Raw genomic sequence first — 22,252 nt, 5'->3', positions numbered from 1 at the left:
AATCGAAAAACATGCTCAGAAAAGTTTCTTACTGTTTCATAAGAACAAGTTTCTATTTATATAAAAACAATATGCTATTTTTGGTGGACTTAAAAAATCGCAAAAACTCTTTAAGGACAATTTAGTCATTACAAACATTAATTTCATACATTCTTCTCCATCCTTCGCTTGTCCTAGAAGCTATTTTCCAACATTCACTTTGGTATCAAAAATATATTTTTAATTTAAAAATCAAACGTTGAGGTAACAAAATCAAAATTCCTTTGATGACAGGATGAAAATCTGCCTCAGATGTGACTTGAAAACTATGGATTTTACACTTCCAACAGTTTCCATCTGCACACATCTCTACTGAAAATTTTGACCCCCTTATAGATTACCAAAACTTTGTTCAAAATAAAAAATCAGACCAAAAGACTCGAACTATCATAGAATGCTATATCATTAGCTCAATAAACTTTAGTACACAGATTACCCGAACAATTGATCCTCTAAATCTTGCCCTTCATTTGTTTCCGTCGATTTCTTCGCTGATCACGCAAGCCTGCAAGAAAGAAATTGCACTATGAGGAACGTGCGAGTAGATTTCCTACAAGTTGAATAAAGATTTTAGTAGCATACGTTTTTTCTCCTCCTTTTTCTTTCTCTTAGAACTCTCCACTTTCCTTCGTTTATCAGCCATCTCTTTTGCATCCATATGTACCTGTTGACAGGAAGAAAGACTAGAAAAGTTGAAACTTTGCTGTGACAAATCTAACAGATGATCAATTACCCTTAACCATTGCAGCCTAAAGAAAACTGATTTGCAAGGGAAAAAACTGTTCCAACCACAAAATGTTAGACATTACCTGCTGACCACCGGTTCGAAGTGCTTGTAGCGGTTCGATAAGATCTTGACCAATAACACCCAGCTTCCTTCTTTTGTTATCTCCCATATCCTGAACGGTCCCTTTCTGCTTGACCAGTTCTTCAAATTGATGTTGTAAAAGAGGTGAAACCCCAGCCTGATAAGCAATGAGGAAATGTTGGTCAATGTATCTTCCAAAATAAGAAATTTTTAGAAAGCAAATCCAGTCAATCAACAGCCAAAAACGGAAATTGTTCAAACTTGTGCAACCATTTAACTAGGAAATTATTTGTGCCAAAAATGTTTTATGAATAGGTTTTTTTCAAGAAACAGATTTTTAATTGGTAATATGAAATGTATAAAAAAGAGAGAGCATCAAGAACTGAATTACAGAAAAGCCTTCCAGCTTTCATGAGATTTTAAAAACTATAATTTATGATCAGTTTTTTGTCTTGCAAAACAGCAGTCTTTTTTCTTCCTCCCACTTCCTCTCTTTACTTAGTGGGCCTTTTTCTCTGGATGCAAAGTATCCATTCATATTACAGTATTTCGCACAAAGAGAATCCTAAAATCCACAAAACTAAAATGGAGAAAATTTAATGGTTGAACTTTTAACGGTATTAGTAGGTACTTACTCCGGCCAAATAACGGTGCGAAAATGATTTTGGTTGCAAGGGATGGGAAAGCAGCTTATTGAGCTCCTGCAATTAGTAATAAGAAGTTATGAATGAATGGAAGAATAAGCTATGGTATTGAACATAGCTACTATATCACTCAGTTTTAGGGCAAAATTATCCATTGCATGTCGGTTAATACCTGCTGCAACTTCCTTAACTGAGTGGAGCCAACTTTCTTCAGCTTAAAATTGTTTGCTCTCTCCTCTTCACTGTCATTGTTATCTACAACTAATCCCACTGACTCTGCATTTCGCTCAAACCAGGTTTTTGTTGCCTTCTCCTAGAAATCAGAAACATTGCTTTGAACTCATAGCGACCAGAAAATAAATTTCAATGGACAACCAATTGCCATAATAAGGAACAAGCAGATGAAACTGAGAAGTGACGACACAAATTTCCATATGTTAACAATAAATAGGCATGGGACTATGATATGTTTACCTGAGAATCCTTTCGGAGAATCTTGTCAATCTGGCGTGCAAGAGACAAACGTTTGAGAACCTCTGGCATGTATGAACTATCAATAGGAAATCGCTGGAAGCTTTCCTAACAGAACAGAAGCAAATGAGGAAGGATAAGTAGGATTGCTTGAAAGATGTTATAGCTAATGTTGATTATCAAAAAATAAGTCGGCTACAGAAATTAAACAAGCCTCATGTTGGAAACTACTATTACTTTAAAACTTAAGTTGGGCAAAAAGAGTTAATAAAACAAAGCAAATAGTCAAAGTAAATTTTTTAAAAAATATTTATTTCATGCCTGTTGGAAGTATAAAAATCATTTTAGATTTGCTACCTTTGAGAATGATTTGCACAGAGAAGCAAATTTGGAAGTTTCTCTGGCCGAGACCAACGCAATACTGCATCCATCTGCAGAAGCTCTAGCAGTTCTTCCACTTCTATGAACATAAACCTGATTCCAAATAAAACATTTTGTTACACTTATACATAAGAAGTTTAAACATCCTAGATGGTGTCTTACTAACCTCAGCTGAATGTGGTAGTTGGTAGTGGACAACAGTTCGAACACCAGGAATATCGAGGCCTCTAGCTGCAACATCAGTGGCAATGAGTATCCCATTTTCACTTCCACGGAAACGATCCATTGCCTGGGGTAAACAAAAATAGAAAACGTCTCTGAGTTTATAGCTTTGATGAAAGTAATTTATGTATGTTAAATGCAAAGCATATGTTCAACCTGAAACTGAAATGTTAAATGCAAAGGATATGTTAAACCTGAAATTGAAAGGGGGAAAAACCGACTTTGATTTCTATGAATTTAAGATACTAGACATGCAGAAAGATTTCTCCCAAACCTTTTTTAACAAATTTTTAACAGAAACCAAATTTTCATTGATATTTTGAAAAGTTAAAATGAAATGTGAAAATGAAATTATCTTTAGGGAAGTTACAAAAAATTTACAATTATAATAGTTTGCATTAGAAGGATAATCACTAAAATAGCAAGAGCATAACAAGAATTTTCATAACATCCAATAAGTTTCATTCTTTCCTCCCAGCCTAACTGTTGACCCCTTCAAATATTCCATGATTCCTCTGTCTACATGCCCCAAAAGTATTTCTTTGACAACAACAATCCACAATATTTTTGCTGTTCTTTTAAAGCCTATGCCCACGTAACAAGCTGGATATTACTTTTGGCTGAAAAGTCAAAAAACAAGGAGCGTCCAAAGCTTTGAAACATGGACTCCCACAATTTCCTGCTATACGAACAATAATTTCCACAACTTGGAGTGTTTTTCTAGTTCAAACTTTTTTTCAATGACATACTTATTTCTTATAAAGAAATTGAAATGAAATGATAGAAAAGCAATTTTGGCCTAAAACACATAGCTCTTGTCATCTCAGCACCCCCACATTTGAAAGGCCTTTATCAGATATTAGTTGTCTAAATGATACGCTTACCTTCAAGCGAGCTCGTTGCTGCATTTGAGCATGAAGAGTCCAAACATTGACGCCAACAATGCGCAACAAAGCAGCAATATGACGTAATGCAGCAATGGATGTGCAGAAAACAATTGTGCGGCCTTGTCCATAAACAGACAGAATGTAATACAAATAAGCATCTTTGTCTTCCTCCCTGCATCTGAAAGTAGGTCATGATTCAGTATGCTCCACCTCCACTGGAGGAGGGTTAAACAATGCAGAGAAAATTCAAAAAGCATAACCATCATTGCTAGTATGACATACCAAAAAAATAATATAACTTTTGGAACAAAGAAACAGTTCAATTAATGTAATTATGATCTGTCAATAAGATGTACAGACATACAGCTAGAAGCCATTGTTGTTTAAAAGCTTAGAAATGAGAGGGAAAATAGTTTTAGCCACCTTACTATATGGACGATGCAAACTGAGTCAGTCTTCCTTAACCACAAAACTTAATTTATAGGGTGAATATAAAAGTATGCAGACAGTTAGCGGACGTTTTGAGTATTCCTTGTGCTAGTATATGAAATAAATGAAATCTTCAATAGAAATAATAGAAGAGTTAGAGAATGCTATAAATCAGATGAAGAGGTACATACTCTATAAATGATTCTTCAAGGTTATTTGCCAAAACCGATGTGCTTGTAAGATTTATAATAGCAACATTAGGTCTCATCCCTGATCTCTCAGATAGAGCTTCTATGGAATTCAAACCATCCATCCCTGATTGATTAGGTCTCGTTGATCCACGCTTTAGCTTCTTACGGAAATCAGAAGATAATGACAGTGTAGCAGAAAAGACAAGTGTTTGCCTTTTCTTTGTTTGGGAACTTGGAGCTGCCGAAGAGTTTTCTGCATTTTGTGAATTTTCTGTAGAACCATTGGTACCAGGAAGCATATCAATTATGGACTGCAACTCACGAAAGTGCCCGTTTTCTATCATCCTATCAGCCTCATCCAGTACAAAGAAAGACAATGCCTGCAACTGAAACAGAAAAGTTGAAGAGTGTCAATATTACCAACGATACATGCTGCTGGTGATCATATTTACACCATGCCCACTCCCTACCACTAGATAGGTTAAAGAAGCACTGAACATATAGAAGGCTAATAGAGAAGAGGAAATAATTGAAAATTGGTACAGGAAGAGAAAATCAACTAAAATTGAAACAGAAAAGAAAATCATATGAAGGAAATAAACCACAACATTATGGAGTTAAAGGAAACATATTGATGAAGTTTGTTCGCACAAGTAAGATGATTAATGAGCTTAAATAATACATAATGGAGTCAAAAAGATTAGCAAAACGAAAAAACAGGACTTCTCTAATTTTAATTACTAGGCATTGACAAGTTTAACAAGTATCATAAAGTGCTCACTTCAACAAGATGTCTTTCTCCTCCCGACATAAGCTCCCATAAACGCCCTGGAGTTCCAACAACAATCTCTGGCCTCATCCTTAAAAGCCTTTCCTGCTTTTCAGTAGACATCCCACCAACGATTGGAACCACCCTGATATCTGTACCTACTACAACTGCCTTAAGATGATCAGTTACCTGGTAGTGGAAGACCAAAGAGGAGGAGTTAAACCCCACATTCAAGCCATACAAAATTCCAAAGAAAACGAGATGGGTTAACAATCCGTTTACTTATAGATCCATAAACTTCATTTTCATACTACAAATGCCAAAATAAAAAAATTAATATAGAATTATATTTATAACAGAAAAATAATTAAGAGCCCGTAGGAGTAATACTAACATGTTTTGTCTCCCACACGTTCCACTATAAACAAATTCGATTACCATGGGTGTCGGATATAGGAATCACAATCACCTGAAGAGCGAGTTCCCTAGTAGGAGTAATAATAAGAGCCCGTAGAAGACTTCTGGGAGAATATCTTTTTTCATCCACTCCCTTTTCTTCAGACATCTTTCCAGATTTCTCCTGTTCATCCAAGAAACGTTGTAGGATAGGCAATCCAAAAGCTAGTGTTTTTCCGGACCCTGTCTCAGCAGCACCAACCACATCCTGTCACATAAGCAAAAATTCAAAAACTGGAAAAACATGATCCAATTTCCACCCCTGAAATGATAGGAAGAAAATTAACCTTCCCCTGGAAAGCAGCAGCTGGAATACAAGCTCTCTGGATTGGTGTAGGTTCCTTAAACCCATGTTTGTAAATTGATTTCATAAGCAAAGGATGGAGTCTCAACTCATTCCATGCATAATATTCAGCTTCATCGACGGCATCATTTTCAACTTCGTCCTTGATTTCTTTATCTAAAAGCAAATCACATTACGATATAGTTTTGAATAGTCACTTACAATGCATCAATTGTCTCGCTAATCAGAACAACAACAATATTGTGCATAATTACATCTTACCCAGACCATGTCGTTAATTGGTAATGGGACAAAAAATCAATAGGAGATGGCTTCAATCCAAATGAAAGTAACAGAAATTACAAAATGGCTCCCCTAATTATGATTGGCAACCGAAGAAGGGAAAATGAGGCATTACCAACTAAATGGATTTGGAGTCTTCAATCGGAGACTCTGTAGCAATGGTTCAAAATCATTGAAAATATTCATGAAAGAGAGGAACAGGGTGGTATGAAAAAGAAATAAGAAGGGGTCTAAGGTGGTATATGCAAAACAATGAAAACTATGTGGAGGGCTCTCTACCATCAGAGTTGGAAATGAGACGAGAACTCTATTCTGGGAGGATGTATGGCAGGAGAGGAACCAATATTGACGAGATTCCCACTGATATTTATAGTTAGTGATAAAAAGTGTGGGTTGGTAAGTGAATTATGGTTCTAGATTGCAAGATGCATTCTTGGAATCTCAAGGCTAGGAGACCAATAGACATTTAAGAATTTGGAAAATACTTGGCTCACGGTGAGGACCAAATCTTGTCCTCACCACCGTTGAAAATTTGACAAATTATTTTTTTTTAAAAGTCCATGTTTTTGCATTTCTCACTCTTAGTTGTCAAACATTTAACGATGGTGAGGACAAGGTTGCTCCTTACCGTTAAGGAGCCAAGTATTTTCCTAAGAATTTGATAGACCCCAGATTACTAAGGTGTATCAACGTAAACGAATGAGAAAGAGAGAGACAGTTTGAACAAGTGCATTACGCACTCATAGGTGGGCCCTGGAGGATATTCGTTAGTTATACGAGTATAAGGAATATTGGTTAGTTACACAAAGAGGGTATATCTAAGGGTAGAGAGAGGAAGGGGGGTCATGAAAGTTATTTTCTGAATGGTGATTGTATTCTCTGTGAGTACTTGGGAGGGACAGGGAGCTCTCTAAACTCCCTTGGCTTGTCGATAAATAAAATTGAGGCTGAGGCCTAACAATTTTGGTATCAGAGACAGGTTTGGGAATGGTTGGTAGCAGGATGGACACTAGGATTAATGAAGTTGAAGAAAAGTTCGAAGGAAGAATTGGAGAGATGCAAGAGAAGTTAGTAGAGATGCAATCGAGTTTGACAGGAATGGAGGGAATGATGGATTCTAAGGTGGAGGAAATCAGAGGAGATATGATTTCAATGTTCAAAAAATTGGAGGGACTATTTCGGGAGAAAGAAGGTTCGGCATCGTCGGAACGGACTAATACGGATAGGGGTAAGCAGAAAATGATCGTTGAAGCTGCGCTAGTGGGAGGAAGGTCGATTGTGGTAGGAGAATCAAAAATCGAAGAGAAAAAAACAGAGGGGGGTGCACATGTACCTGGGGTCCGTGAAGTTCCTTTGTTCGACATGCGTTTGCGGAAGCTTGAGGTACCGATTTTTAAGGGGGAGGAAGGGGAAGATCCAGATAATTGGTTACACCGGGTGGAACGCTACTTCGTTGTGAATCGGTTGACGGAGAAGGACAAGTTAGAGGCCGCGAACGATTGCTGGAACGATTTCGACCGCCGGATGAGGGGGATCAATACGTGAGATTTTTGGTGTTGCGTCAGGAGACCACCGTCAAGGCTTATCAGCGGCTTTTTGAACAATATGCAGCGGCGCTTAGGGATGTCCCTGAAACGATTTTGGAGAGTAAATTTGTAAGTGGGCTAAAGGATGAGATCCAGAGTGAATTACGAATTCTGAAACCCGTGGGTTTGAAGGCAAAAATGGCTCTGGCCCAAACTATTGAGGTAAATGGGCCGGCCCGACCAAAAAAATTATCTGCAGCGGCTATCACTCCAAATAAAGCGAGCGGGTCTAGCTCAAGCGGGTCGGTTTCAAACGGGTCGCGGACCATCTCTCTTAACCCGACTCGAAACCCTGGTTCCTCTTCTACGACAATCTCTTTCAATCGCGATGTCACAGGAAAGGGACCGACAACGATGAATACCTTTAAGCGGTTGACAGCGGCTGAATTGCAGAGCAAGAGGGAGAAGGGTTTATGTTTTAAGTGTGACGAAAAGTTTTCACCGGGCCATCGCTGTAAGAAAAGTGAGTTACAGGTCTTGGTCCTCCAAGAGGATGAATTAGCGGTGGAGGACGTGATGGAGCAGCGGACCGCAACGCCACCGGAGATTGAGGAACATCAAGGGGTTTCCGGGACGGAAATGGGGTCTCTCTCTCTAAATTCTTTGGTTGGATTGAACTCCCCGAAAACGCTGAAGGTACAGGGCGAAATTCGTGGTCGACGAGTGGTGATTTTGATCGATTGTGGGGCGACTCATAATTTTATTTCTGAAGAAGTGGTGGCCGCCACGGGACTCCCAATTTCATCGTCCGCGGGGTACGGCGTCGTCCTTGGTACGGGTGGGTCTGTCCGCGCAGCCGGTATATGCGAAGGTGTGCTTCTAACTATCTCCGATTTAACGATTATCCAGGATTTTCTTCCTTTGCCGCTAGGTAGCGCGGATGTAATACATGGAATTTCGTGGCTGGAAACGTTGGGCAAGATTCAGTTTGATTTTCGTCTGTCGGTGATGGATTTCTGCATTGGCGATTGGCAAGTTCACATCCAAGGGGACCGAAGCTTGGTTAGATCACAGGTCTCCCTCAAGGCTATGATGAAGGCCTTTGGACAGGATGACCAGGGGGTTCTTATCGAACTCAGTGCGTTAGCTGGCGCCGGGATCGGTTCAAACGGGAATTCAAACAGAGATCAATGGGCAGCAGTACCTTCGTCCATCCGATCAGTTCTTCACCGATTTGCCCATGTTTTTGAATCACAGCAGGCCTTACCACCTACACGGATCCATGACCATGCCATCGAATTACTACCAGGCGCTGGACCCGTCAATGTGCGACCCTATCGTTACCCCCAGTTCCAAAAAAACGAGATAGAACGTCTGGTAAAAGAAATGCTGATGGCTGGAATTATACAGCCGAGTAAAAGTGCTTTCTCAAGTCCGGTTCTATTAGTAAAGAAAAAAGACGGCAGTTGGCGGTTCTGTGTGGACTACAGGGCTTTGAATCAAGTAACCCTACCAGATAATTTCCCAATTCCGGTGGTGGATGAGCTTCTCGATGAATTGTTCGGTGCTACAGTGTTTTCGAAAATTGATTTGAAATCCGGGTACCATCAAATCCGTGTTAGCATGACCGACATCCATAAAACGGCTTTCCGTACCCATGAGGGACATTATGAGTTCCTGGTCATGCCCTTCGGTCTCCGAAATGCGCCATCCACATTCCAGTCCGTCATGAATGACATTCTGCGACCATTTCTGAGGAAATTTGTTTTGGTTTTCTTCGACGATATTCTCATATACAGTGTGACTATGGCAGATCACATGGGACATTTGGAGACAGTTTTGAGCGTTTTGGTGCAAAATCAGTTTGTGGCCAACCTTAAAAAATGTCAGTTTGCAGTTTCCAAAATTGAGTATTTGGGTCACTTGATCTCGGCAGATGGTGTGGCAGCTGATCCCATTAAGTTGGAGGCAATGAACCGATGGCCCTCACCCCGCAACCTTAAAGAGTTGCGTGGATTCCTCGGGTTAACAGGTTACTATCGAAAATTTGTGGCTAATTATGGGACAATTGCTTTTCCCTTGACACAGCTTCTAAAGAAAGACGGGTTTCACTGGAATCCGGCAACAGAATTAGCTTTCCAGCAGTTAAAGTCTGCAATGTTAAATGTGCCCGTTCTTGGGCTACCTGATTTTTCACAACCATTCGTGTTGGAGACCGATGCATCTGGTGTCGGGGTGGGAGCAGTTTTGATGCAAAATCAACGGCCTTTAGCCTATTTCAGCCACGCTTTACCACTTACGCATCGCCATAAGGCCGTTTATGAGCGAGAGTTAATGGCCATCGTCTTTGCTGTTCAGAAGTGGCGACCGTATTTGTTAGGACGACAATTCACCGTCCGTACTGACCAAAAAAGTTTGAAGTTCCTTCTCGAACAACGGGTGGTCGCAGGTGAGTACCAACGCTGGCTGGCCAAGCTGTTGGGTTACGATTTTGTCATCGAATATAAACGTGGGTTGGATAACATGGCAGCCGATGCGTTGTCCCGCCTTCCGGCCGCTTTCGAACTGGGAGTCTTAAGCGTCGTTGATGGATTGAATATGGCCGTATTTGAGACTCAGGTTAGCGAAGACTACGCACTGTCCAACATTCGTCAAGCTATACTCGAGCACCGGGATTATCCGACGGGATTCTCTTTAAAGGGCAACTTACTCCTTTATCGAGGTAAATTAGTTTTACCCCCCACGTCGCCTACAATTCCCCTTTTACTGCAGGAGTTCCATAACAGCCCGGTCGGAGGACACCATGGGGCATTGAAAACCTATCAGCGGATTGCGCGCGAGGTGTATTGGAAAGGGATGAAGGCACGGGTACGGGCTTATGTAGCTGATTGTGCTATTTGCCAGCAAGCCAAATACCTGTCCTTGGCCCCCACAGGACTTTTGCAACCCCTACCCATTCCCGACCGAGTATGGGAAGACATCTCTATGGATTTCATCGAGGGCTTGCCGAAATCAGAAGGGTATGATACCATTCTTGTGGTGGTCAATCGGTTATCCAAGTATGCTCATTTTCTTCCTTTAAAGCATCCTTTTACTGCCTTCTCAGTGGCTGCTGTTTTTTTGAGAGAAGTTGTGCGTTTGCACGGGTGCCCAAGGAGTATTGTCTCAGACCGTGATAAAATCTTTACGAGTCTCTTTTGGGAAGAGTTGTTCCGTTCCCTAGGAACAAAGCTTAAGCATAGCACTGCATATCATCCCCAAACAGATGGTCAAACTGAGGTGGTGAACCGAGGGGTTGAAACGTATCTTCGCTGTTTTGCTATGACGACACCGACCCAGTGGGCAAAATGGCTTTCTTGGGCAGAATACAGTTATAATACCGCCAGCCACACGGCCACTATGCTCTCACCATTTGAGGTTGTATACGGTCGGGCTCCACCCCCGCTATTACAGTACACCGCTGATTCATCGGCCGTCAGTGCGGTAGATCGTCAACTTCGTGATCGTGATGTTATGCTGGCTACACTAAAGGACCATTTGCACCGGGCCCAACAAAAGATGATTGCGTCAGCGAATGCCCATAGAAGAGATGTCTCTTTTGCGGTCGATGATTGGGCCTATGTGAAATTACGTCCCTATCGCCAATCGACTTTGTATCGCCATACCCACCCTAAATTGGCACCCCGTTTCATTGGCCCGCTCCAAGTGCTGTCCCGCGTCGGCAAGGTTGCTTACCGCCTAGCCATTCCCGAGACCGCCGGCATCCATCCCGTTTTTCATGTGTCATTGCTACGAAAGGCGGTTGGTCCTAATTTGCCCGTCTTTCCGATCCCAACGAATTTGACTCCAGATCTTCGTTGGCCCTTACAGCCGCTTGCTCTGCTTGGATTGCATCAGTGTCCATCTACACCGGGTGAATTGGAAGTGCTGATTCATTGGGAGCATGCTTCTACTGAGGATGCCACTTGGGAACGTGCTGCTCAGATTGCGTTCCAGTTTCCAAACTTTCACCTTGTGGCTTGTTGGGGGGCGGGTAGTGATAGACCCCAGATTACTAAGGTGTATCAACGTAAACGAATGAGAAAGAGAGAGACAATTTGAACAAGTGCATTACGCACTCATAGGTGGGCCTTGGAGGATATTCGTTAGTTATGCGGGTATAAGGAATATTGGTTAGTTACACAAAGAGGGTATATCTAAGGGTAGAGAGAGGAAGGGGGGTCATGAAAGTTATTTTCTGAATGGTGATTGTATTCTCGGTGAGTACTTGGGAGAGGCAGGGAGCTCTCTAAACTCCCTTGGCTTGTCGATAACGGCACACCTAGGACAGGAGGAGGATAGAAGTTGGAAAAGCCAGCCCTCCCGACTTTTTTCGGTGAAGTTTTTTTGTGTGGATACAATGTGAAATAACTAATACTCAAATACTAACCATGAGGACACAGAAATGATAGAAATATATTTTCCTCAGTGTATCATACATAACAAATAACTAATGATCAAATGTACGTAACACAAACCAAGAATATTCACTCCACAAAAATTTATATGATAATAATACTGACCAGTTACTGACTCCTCGATTTCCATCGTTCTTTTCTTTTTTTTCTTTTGCTGCTTCTTCTGTGTCTCCAAATGATCACCGTCGTCCATTTCATCCCCGACCTCTGTCTCGGTCCCATCACTGTCACTGCCACCTATATCTTCAGCTACAAATTCCTCCCCTGTTGGGGTTTCATTGATGACCTTTTTTTTCTTCTTTCTTTTCTTCTCCTTTTTCCCTTTCTTGCCAGTTTTCGTATTCTCCATTTCCTTTTTGCTACTATCATCCCCATCTCCCGATGCATCCCCACAGCTGCCAGCATTGTCGTGCTCGTCTTTCCTCAAATTCTTACCAGCCTTTGATATCGACTTCTGTTTCACTGTTTCGGGTTCAGGAATCGCCAGGCCATATTCAGCTTCGTCAATCTCCTCGAGCGAAAGAAAACCTATTGTACATGATTGAAATAAGACATTCATGTGTCATTTACTCTCAGTCTCAATACATTCAAAAAAACAAAACAAACCGTTAATTACTAAAAAGTAAATAAACTACAAATTGGAAAATAACTTATCAGACTTAATTTAGTATGCACAAACATATAACGAAACATCAATATCAGATCATACAGATGAACAAACGAATAAGTTCGAACCTCCTTCAAGTTCGTTAGAACCAATGAAAGCAGACAAAGGGTCGTCGCTAGGGATCGATGAGTTCCACTTGAGTGAATCGAGACGTTCCAATTCTGGGTCCTTCTGAGTTCTCTTCCTCTTTGGCCTTCGCTTTTGCAACATCTGAGAAGACATAGATTCCATTGGGTCTGTCGAAACCCACCGCTCACTGCAGCTGAGAATCAAAGTATCCCTCCAAAATTGAAAATCGAGCTTCAATTCAACCCACCTCTAACCTAGAACCGATTAGGCGTGAAAAGTTTTCGGCTCGGTTCGATTTTCGGACAGTGATGATAGAGACTTGTTTGAAGAACAACTGCTTCGCATAGCCGTCTGAGGATCGTGAGTCGCCGACGTCTGAGGTAGGGCTACCAGGTATCCGGGCGTTGAGGGTGATGGGTTCCGGCCGTACGAGATTCCGGCGCCGATTTGAGGGAGTGCGGCTGCTGAGAGAGAACCCGCTGAAGATGAAAATCGAGTATGCGAGAGAGCGATTTGGCGCAAAGAGTAGGAAGAACCAGACCCAGACCCGAACCGAACCGAATAATATCGGTCGGTTCGGATTGGTTCCGGCTATATTCGGTTTTCTTCACGCCAAAACCTATTAGCTTTTTCTTCTTTTTTTCCTTCCTTTAAGTCAATTTTATTCTATAAATTTGAATCAATTTGATCTCTAAATTTTAGTATCTAAGAATTTAGTTATTGTAATTAAAATTGTGTAAATTTAATCTCTATCATGATTTTATTTTAAATTTCTTATATATGAGATTGATAAATCGTTGAGGATCCATTATATTTATAGATTATAAAACTGTATTGTCATATTTTATCGACACTTAATTTTGATAATATTTTTTAAATTAAAGACTAAATTGTTACAAATTCTAAAACTTCATAGCGTTACAAATTAAAATTCATAGACTAAATCATTCTTTATTTTTTATTTCATTAAATTGAAACTCAAACTTAGTTGGTAATTTGTATAAATTTTTATTTTAAACGTTCAATTTTATCCTATTGCTATTTTAACATAGATATGTGTTGTAATTTTTACCTTCCAATCAATTTTTATTAAATCATCATTAAAAATAAAAGTTTTCTCAAATTCATTTAATGAATTATAAAACATACATTTGAATTAAATTAATATGATATAAAAATATATATATAACACTATAGCTTTTATAGATGTATATATGATTTATAAGCTTTGATAGATTTATTCAATTGTGAATGTTGTTTATTTGACCGAATTTAATTTGGTACAAATTTTGATTCCATTTAAATCAGTCGAATTTAATGTCTCATCAAACTTAAATATTGAGCGATACCTCATATCTAATATAAAAAGAGTTGTACGGAGGAATTTTGTCTATGATTTAATTGCATTTTTGTCATTTATCCCTCTAAAATTATACCATTATTCCCTCTCTCATAAATTACAAAATCATAAGTCAAATCTAAATATTTTTTTTACTTAGGCCGGTCACAAATTAAGATTTATCAATTCCAATATTACGCTGGACTCGAAATCAACAACAAACACAAATAAAAATAATCAAAGTTTTCAATAAATTCCAGTTAGAGTCCCTGTAAAATGGTGTTTAATGAATAAGTATTATATTTAAATGGGGAGGACTATAAAGATTTATCAAAAGAAAAATCTGAAAAAATAAACAAAAAAATAAAATTGGTTGATTCCTGCCCATTAGGAAGGGTAGCGATCTTTGAAGGATTCTTAAAAAGAGATACGCAGTTATAAGGTGAGTATATTAATTGAAAAATAGTAACAAATTTTAGTTGGTTAATATTATTCTTAAGAAGATTTCAAAGATTTGAGGATTTTTTTTTATTTATTAAGTTGGCGGATGCCTGGTTAACTCCACGTTGTCGCCCTCGCGAAAAATCAGATCAAAAAATCGTATATAAAACCTTTAAAACTTGGTAAAATAAAAATCATAACAACAAACTATAATTTATAGGATACAAATAGGTAAACTTTTTATGCAAAAAGAGTCTCAAAATAGTAAAAAAACGATCTCATAAACAAAAAGATTCAAACCAAAAATTTTTAGGACAAAAGTCCTTAAAATCTAAGACCTCAAAACTTTTCCCAATAAATTGAATTAAAAAACTACAAATCAAGAAAAATAAATTAAAACAATGAGTAAGAAAAAAGTTTACCGATCTTTGAGACAAAATACCAAAATTATTTTTTTTTCCTTTTCTTTTTCTCTTGAAGAGGAAATTAGGTCTAACAGCTTAAGAAAATAAAACCTAGCGTTTAAAACAGACCCTAATCCTTATTTAAAAAATTTAATAAAAAGATAAATATTTAATAAAACTCTTTCTTTTTATTTTTTTTCAAATTCTAAGAACAAATTATCTTTTAAAAATAATTTTTAAAATAAAAATTTATATATATATATACATATATTTTTGTCAACTTCAGATCTGCTCCATCAGGCGAGCAAGATGTCTCTCAAATAGTGTCCCGAATACAATAAATACATTATAAATAGGAAAAAACTTATTCCATAATATCATTAAACATTTCACTAACTCATTATTATTATTATTATTATTATTATTATTATTATTTGCATTCATGTTTCATGGTTGTCAAATATTTTGTTGGTTTTTTTCTTTTATATATATATTTTGTAAACCATCTCCTATTTTATTGATAAAAGTTTTGGCAACTCTAATGTTGTGCGATGGGGTCCTGCCTTCGTGCCTTTGGATCAAGGTATGGTTTTTTCAAAGTTTTAAGCATATTATTACACCCGGTTTATAGAATAGTACTTTGACATTAGAGACAAACCTTTTGAAATTTATAAGATTGGACACATTTCAGTTCCAAAAGTTATATATATTTTTGAGTATGGAGGATTCAAACTCGAGATCGTGGTCAACTATTTTTAAATAATTTTTTTAAAAAAATAATGTAGTTCAAAAATATTTTTAAAAGGGCCATTGAAAATCGCCAAGTCTTATATTGCATGGTTATAAGACTTTTTAGCTGACTTTCATTTTATTTTAAAGTGTGCAGTGTTATGACATATTCAAATAAAATAAAAACACCATTAAAAATTAAACTAAAAAATTAAAAATTAAATATAAATTTATAATATTTTATAATAAAATCTAATTTTATATTGGAAAAAAATTATTAATGGTATAAATGAAAAATAAATAAAAAATATAAAACAACCAAATAAAAAGTTGCGGTAAAAGTAGAAAAGTTAAATGTATGACAAACAATAAAGAATGAGAATGGGCTTGTCCAAAACATTGGATGTATTCCAAGTAAACATCATCAATGAAAAAATTGGAATTCTTAAATTTTAATTTTTTACTTTCTCTAAAATTTTATTTTTAGTTTTTAACTACTCGGATCTTGAATTTTTTTCATTCTTTCTTTCTAAAATTTCCCCCCTTAACCTTTTTCTGTTTTTTTTTTCTATCTCCAGATTTTTCATCGTTTTTGGGTCTAAATTTCTCACTTTTTGTTAAGAACGGTATAGTTTTTTCGGTGAAAATTTATATTAGAGATCTTTTGAATTATTTTGAAACTAATGTAAGTTTAGTATTCGTAATCAATTAAATCATACATCGATTATATTTGTTTTGAATAGTTTGATTGTCTACTTTAGTTTTAAACCATTTTTTAGCTTCAAAGCACTCATGTCTAAGGCATAATTTTGATGTGGGTTAAGAGACCAGAGACGACCAAGTTGTAATTTATGATTTTTTTAATATATATATATAATATTTAACATTGCATTGTAATATCAAATTAGTACAAGTTCGCCCACTTTAAGATCTTCAAAGCAAGTTTTGATATTATTATTATTAATCTTTGTTATTATTATCCTTATCAATGTTATTACAAATTTTATACACAATGAAAATAATTTAATATAAAATTATAGCCACAATTCAAGAAATTTAAAAATAAGAGAACAAAATGGTCTATTATTAAAAGCAAAGGCCGGGACTAAAATAATTTAATTGACGAAGTTTAAAAGGCCGGGACTAAAATCTATTTCTTACTTTATATATCTCGCCTATACGTGATTCAAGATCGAATCGAGCCTCTCAACTATTTCTTCGATGTTGAGCATATTTTTAACCTAGTTAAGTAAAGCTGACAGGTCATAAATTTTTTTTTAATTGATTTTAAATTTTTTTAAGCTGGAAATGATTAGAGTCATAAACTCATAGGCCTATGCTTATTTAATTGGCGATTTTCTAATTTTACCCTCCTTTTATATTTGCACTAACATTGAGATTTTTTTTTGTGGACTACATGGAACGCATTTGATAGGTTTTTGATAACAACATTGAACCCATTGAAAATATTGGGTCCAAGATCGAAGAACATCCAGACCTCCACTATGTGTTCTATGTCGGGCAAATGTTTCACCGTTTCCTTCACCAACTCTGAGAACAAACCCACCATTCTCTAAATTCCAACTTTAACTCTTATATAAGTGGAGAGGTTGGTGCAGGTGTTTTCAATTTTACCATTTTCCATAAATAATTGAAGGTAGATTATTATTTAGATTTATAATTTTTAACAATAGTATGAATTAATTAAAAGAAACAAAAAGCCACCATCACTGTCAATTGGTAGCAAAAATACTCGATTAGTATGATTTTATTCAAATTTAAGATGAGAAAATGGACAAAAATTAAAGGTTACAAATGAAGATATTTTGAGTAATTAATACATCTATTATAATTTTTATTTATTATACATTTTTTTCATGTTAGCGTTTTTTTTGTCTGTTTTCCTTTTTAGTAACATTTATAGCACAGCCACTTCAATTCAATCAAGTTGTTTAAAACAACTTATTTTTTCTCAAATGTTGTTTGGGAGTGGACTCAAAACCATGTGGAAAGGAGAGCACCTCCTTTGAAGAAGAGCGTAAAATGTCAATAATGTCCTTCTACGCATGTATGAGACATGGGTAAAAAAGACATTCCACACGTCACAAGAAAATGGCTAAAGCTAGCAAATACAAAATTCGGTAATTATTTTGATAAAAGATACATGCATCAATCTTGGTATATATCCATTTGCATATAATTATGGGTAACAATAAAATAAAAAGTTTGTTACAAGTATTTATGTGGTAGGACCATCATTAATACAATTTTATTGCTTTAAATTATATTATAATATTGAAATTAAGCATAATATTCAAATCCATAAGCACTTTAATATCATCTAAAAAATCATGATTCATTCTCCACCCCTATAACTATAGAAGTAAAAAAAAATTGTCTTTGCATATTTTCATCATATTATTCGTTCCCAAACTTCGATCCCAATATTTGGATTTTGAAATATGTTGTTTAAATTTAATGAGGAGCTGGTCAATTTCCGAAGGAAGCTGTGTGATACTTGGTGGGTAGAGGAATCAAATTGCTTGAGGAGATACTTTGAGGTTCAAAGTAGTAACCAATTTACTGGATACAATGTTTTCGGTGCTCCCACTCTCATGACAGTACAAACTTTTCCATTAATAGTACATCGGGTCCGAAACAAAGAGTGTAGTTGCTGGACTGAAGGAGTTTTTGGAGTTAGGAGAATCCGAAACACAAGAAATGTGTTCTCCATCATTGGGGTCAATATAAGTAACTTCCTCTTCAAAATCTTGAAAAGCTTCCACAAAATTTACTGTTTTTCGTTGAAGACACTCATTTGAGATGTGTCCTACTTATCCACACCGATATCATTTGCCCAAAGTAGGCCTAGCATAAGTATTATTTGTTCGTTTGACCGTATGCTCTGTTTGTTTAGGGTCATCAAGAGTTTTACCTTTGGAAATAGGTGTAGTGCCCGATGGAGCTTTGTCTAGGAAGGAAGTAACTTTTTTGGAAGAACTTGCTTGGCTATCTCCCATGGTCCTCCACTGATATTGAAACCGAAACCTATTGACTTGTTGTTCTTCGATTGTTATTGTTGTAGCTATAGCCTCATCAAGGAAGCCAATGGGTTGAAGTTGAAGTTTTTCTTTAATGTTAGCTCGTAATCCACTAACAAATCTAGCCACTTGGTATTGCTCATTCTCTCCCAGATTAGTTCGGGCCCCCAACGGATGGAACTCTTTCGTGTATTCAGAGATGGATCGTGTCCCTTGCTTTAAATTATTTGAAGAATAAAAAAATATATTTTTATTTTAAAAAACATTTTTGGTAAAATAAAATAAATCAACTTTTTCATGGTGTGAGAATCAAACCCAAGGCATCCGAGGACGTAGGGGCACTCATTAGCCAACAAGCAAGAGGCTAACTTCATAGGAAGAGGGAAAGCAATTTCTGGTTTATTACAGGAGCAATGTCATGATAGGAGCGGAAACCAGATACACCCAAGTCGAGAATATGGTGCTTGCCCTTGTTGTCTCGGCTCGAATGCTTCGCCCCTATTTTCAAGCTCATCATATAATAGTTTTGTCCAACCACCCTCTCATGCAAAATAACTTCAAAACCCCGAGACCTTTGGGAGACTTATGAAATGGAAGAGACTTATCCTAGTTATTATTTGGGAAGTTTTTGTACATTTGTCAAAGTGTGCCCATTTTAGCTCTTTTAATTATCATATATAATCTTTGGAATTGAATGTTGAGCTAAAGTCCCAGATCTTGAATACTCAAAATAGTGTTGAATTCTCTTATTTTTGGCTTTGATGCGCATGTATGGAATGAGAAGATAAAAAGGAATAGATGAAGCATGTTCAAGACAGATCATAAGAGAGGGAATTGGGGCACATAATTGCTGGAGCATGGATTCGCGCAGTAACTATCCCAGAAACACATGATATTTTACCATGTCCATATAGTTACCAGTTGGGTGCCCTACAATTGAGACCCGATATAAAAGGGACAGAATACTCTAGTAGTCGACGTACACAGATCCCAAACAAGAGAAAAGCAAAAATCTTTATACGAAAAAAGCCAAAAGGAAAGCGCTCTCAATTGAAAAAAATTATTTGGGGAAATAGGGTTGGTCTCATTCCATTTTTTATTTTTAATAGCGAGAGACAGCCTGTTAAAATACCGTTACATGTTTTTTATAATAATATAATTATGTTTTTAAATAAAATGTATCAAATATTATTTAATGATTTATCTTTCAAATAAGTTTATCAGATCATTGTCTCCAAAACAATTAAAATTTTAACGTAAATATTATCATTATAAGAACAATATTTAACTTACTTGAAGTTGAAATATTTCAAAACAAATATTAAAATCTTAAAGTGATTTTTATAATAATAAGACAAATAGAAATCAAGAACCATTACATTGAATCCAGATGTCCATCTCACATGAATCTTGGATTCTCACGAAACACGAAACAAACCGTCCCTAAAGATTTAAATTTAAATTAAATTGACTCCCTCAGTCAAATACAAGGGTAAAAAAAAATTATTATTTTCCCAGCTCTTTCTATTTCTTAATTTTTTCAGTTAGTGGCCGTTTGTTTGGTGAGATTCCCATGGGATGGGCATCCAGATTCCCCTGTTTTTTTTATAGGAATGTTGGATATCCGGACATCGTTAGATGTCTCGATATCCTAGGATGCCTATACGGGAGGCATCTGAGTAATTTTAGATGCCCTCTAGTAACATAGGTTTTTAAGATTTTTGTGTTGAGGACATTTTGCCTCGTTATTTTTGTTCTATAATATTTTTTAATCAATAATATTTATTTCTCACATATTTTATTTTATTTTATAAATTAATTTATTCACTAATTTATTGATAAATTTCTAAATATAATTTTCTACATTTAGATATGAAATAAACATTAGTCAATCATATAATATCTTAATTTATTTTTAATTCAAATCTAGTGTGAAATCTTTTATTTATTTTACTCTTCCAAGAGTCACCAAACATAAACTAAAATTGTCATAAAATATATTATTAAATTAATAAAAATAAATTTTTATATGAATTCAAATTATATTAAATTTAACGTATAAATTAAATTATATGATGACTGGTAAAGGTAAATTTACAATATTCCCACAAATAAATCCTACAAAACAAACGTGACTATCTTAAATTGAAGATATCTAAAATTTCACACATCTAAGATTGCAGGCATCTAAAGAAGTCATTCCCAACCAACAAACGGCCACTTAACTTTATTTTCTATCTTCCACTTTTTAAACTTAATCTCTCCCTTAAATAATTTATACTTCTAATTTTTTTTTCCAATCTAAAATCTTTGTCTCTCTTTATCTAACTCTTTTTTCTTTCTAAATTTTTCATTTTTTTCTTCCTCTATGTTTCTTTTCCCTCTAAAATTTGCCCCTGGACCTTTTTTATGTTGCCAACGATAATTGGTATATATCTCTAATTAAGAGGACGTGAGTCCGTTGTACTCAAAAGAAAAAAAAATATTTTCTGTTTTTTTGTTTATATCTAAATTTTTCATCATTTTAAATTTGTTCGGTCTAAATTTCTCACTTTTTACTTATTTTCTACTTTTCTAACTTTTTCCTCTGTCTAAAAATTTCACTTATTAATTTTTCTCTATAGAACATTTGAACTTTTGTTCCTCTCTCATTTTTTTTTATTTTTTCTAATTCTAATTCTTTTGAGAGATTGGAATATCTTGCTACACTTGATTCGAGTGATAATTTTGAGAGATTGGAATGTCTCGCTAAACTTGGTTCGAGTGATAATTTTGAGAGATTGGAATGTCTCGCTGCATTGAGTCCTTTCTTAAGGAATCCTTATACCACTCGAATCGCAACAAAAAATCTGTTCTTTGGAGATTGGAATGGTTGGAACGCAACAATCGTATTTTCTCTTATTTTTTAGATCTTATCTTCTTTGGGAATATATTAAGACTTTAGTATCTTCCTGATCTACAAAGTATCCTATCTTTTATATAGTTAAACTAGTATGTTAATTTTTTCTTACAGTATGGTTTGGAACCACATTGTTGAAGTTATAATGTAATTTCAAAGCTTTTCTTCAAGTATTTCTTCAACTGAATTGTTTGTGATGCATTGATACTTGCAGCCATACTTTTGCGACATTACCAACATTTTAGAGATTTTCATCATTCTTTATGTTGATATGAATTCTGTTGGGTTTGTAAGTGAATGCGAATAAAAGTCCCACATTGGTTAGGGAAGAGCATGATGTCATGGTATATAAGGGAGGACAATTATATCTATACCACCATTAGTATAAGATCTTTTGGGTGAAACAAAAAACAAAGTCATGAGGGTTGACGACGTAAAACTTAAATTTTGGGTTAAAATAAAGAATTTTTCAGTTGGTTAAGACACTTATTCCTATCTAAATTGTTATTAATTCGAAACAACTATATTTATTAATGAATAACACTACCAACTATATAGATAATAAAAACAACTTTGGATAATTCCACTGTCTAGATCAATTTTAATATCTTTGGACCACAATATTTTTTATTTATTCTAAGATTGATTTATTTTATTACATAATTCCAAAAACAGTTTTTTATTCCGAAACTTATTTATTACTTGTCAATTTTGAGAATAATGCTATTTAAGAAAAGGAATTACAAAAAAACAATGTAGATTTTAAAAGAATTGTAAATTAAATAAAAAATTTTAAA

At 35.9% G+C, this 22,252-nt stretch overlaps 1 protein-coding gene across 2 annotated transcripts; it reads right to left on the bottom strand.

Moving 5' to 3' along the window:
- Window positions 1-349: 349 nt before the first annotated feature.
- LOC111009620 (P-loop containing nucleoside triphosphate hydrolases superfamily protein) lies at window positions 350-13,091 on the bottom strand. Of its 2 annotated transcripts, none has more exons than XM_022282760.2 (15): window positions 12,602-13,091; window positions 11,972-12,394; window positions 5,585-5,751; window positions 5,311-5,505; window positions 4,854-5,030; window positions 4,073-4,458; window positions 3,450-3,630; window positions 2,510-2,632; window positions 2,320-2,436; window positions 1,966-2,070; window positions 1,664-1,804; window positions 1,483-1,548; window positions 849-1,004; window positions 622-703; window positions 350-544 (listed from the first exon to the last, which is right to left on the bottom strand). In XM_022282760.2, the coding sequence occupies exons 1-15, from the start codon at window positions 12,762-12,764 to the stop codon at window positions 492-494; spliced, it is 2,535 nt and encodes an 844-aa protein (XP_022138452.1). In that variant the 5' UTR covers window positions 12,765-13,091; the 3' UTR covers window positions 350-491. The 2 variants fall into 2 exon arrangements, with proteins under 2 accessions (XP_022138452.1, XP_022138451.1); XM_022282759.2 differs by having other exon boundaries at window positions 5,585-5,757; window positions 12,602-13,090.
- Between the last annotated feature and the right edge of the window lie 9,161 nt (window positions 13,092-22,252).

Source organism: Momordica charantia, assembly GCF_013281855.1.
Source record: "Momordica charantia cultivar OHB3-1 chromosome 7 unlocalized genomic scaffold, Mcharantia_2.0 BLBB01000007.1, whole genome shotgun sequence".
Classification (NCBI taxonomy): Eukaryota; Viridiplantae; Streptophyta; class Magnoliopsida; order Cucurbitales; family Cucurbitaceae; genus Momordica; species Momordica charantia.
The sequence above is the reverse complement of the archived record's forward strand: the minus strand, read 5'-3'. Positions and strand labels throughout refer to the sequence as shown.

Excerpts from the sequence above, each read along its gene's own strand:
- LOC111009620 (XM_022282759.2), bottom strand. The coding sequence starts at position 12,764 with ATGGAATCTATGTCTTCTCAGATGTTGCAAAAGCGAAGGCCAAAGAGG. Across the intron at positions 5,758-11,971 it reads AATCGAGGAGTCAGTAACTG|ATAAAGAAATCAAGGACGAA; the intron begins GTCAGTATTATT and ends ATTTGCTTTTAG. Across the intron at positions 5,031-5,310 it reads CTAGGGAACTCGCTCTTCAG|GTAACTGATCATCTTAAGGC; the intron begins GTGATTGTGATT and ends TTCCACTACCAG.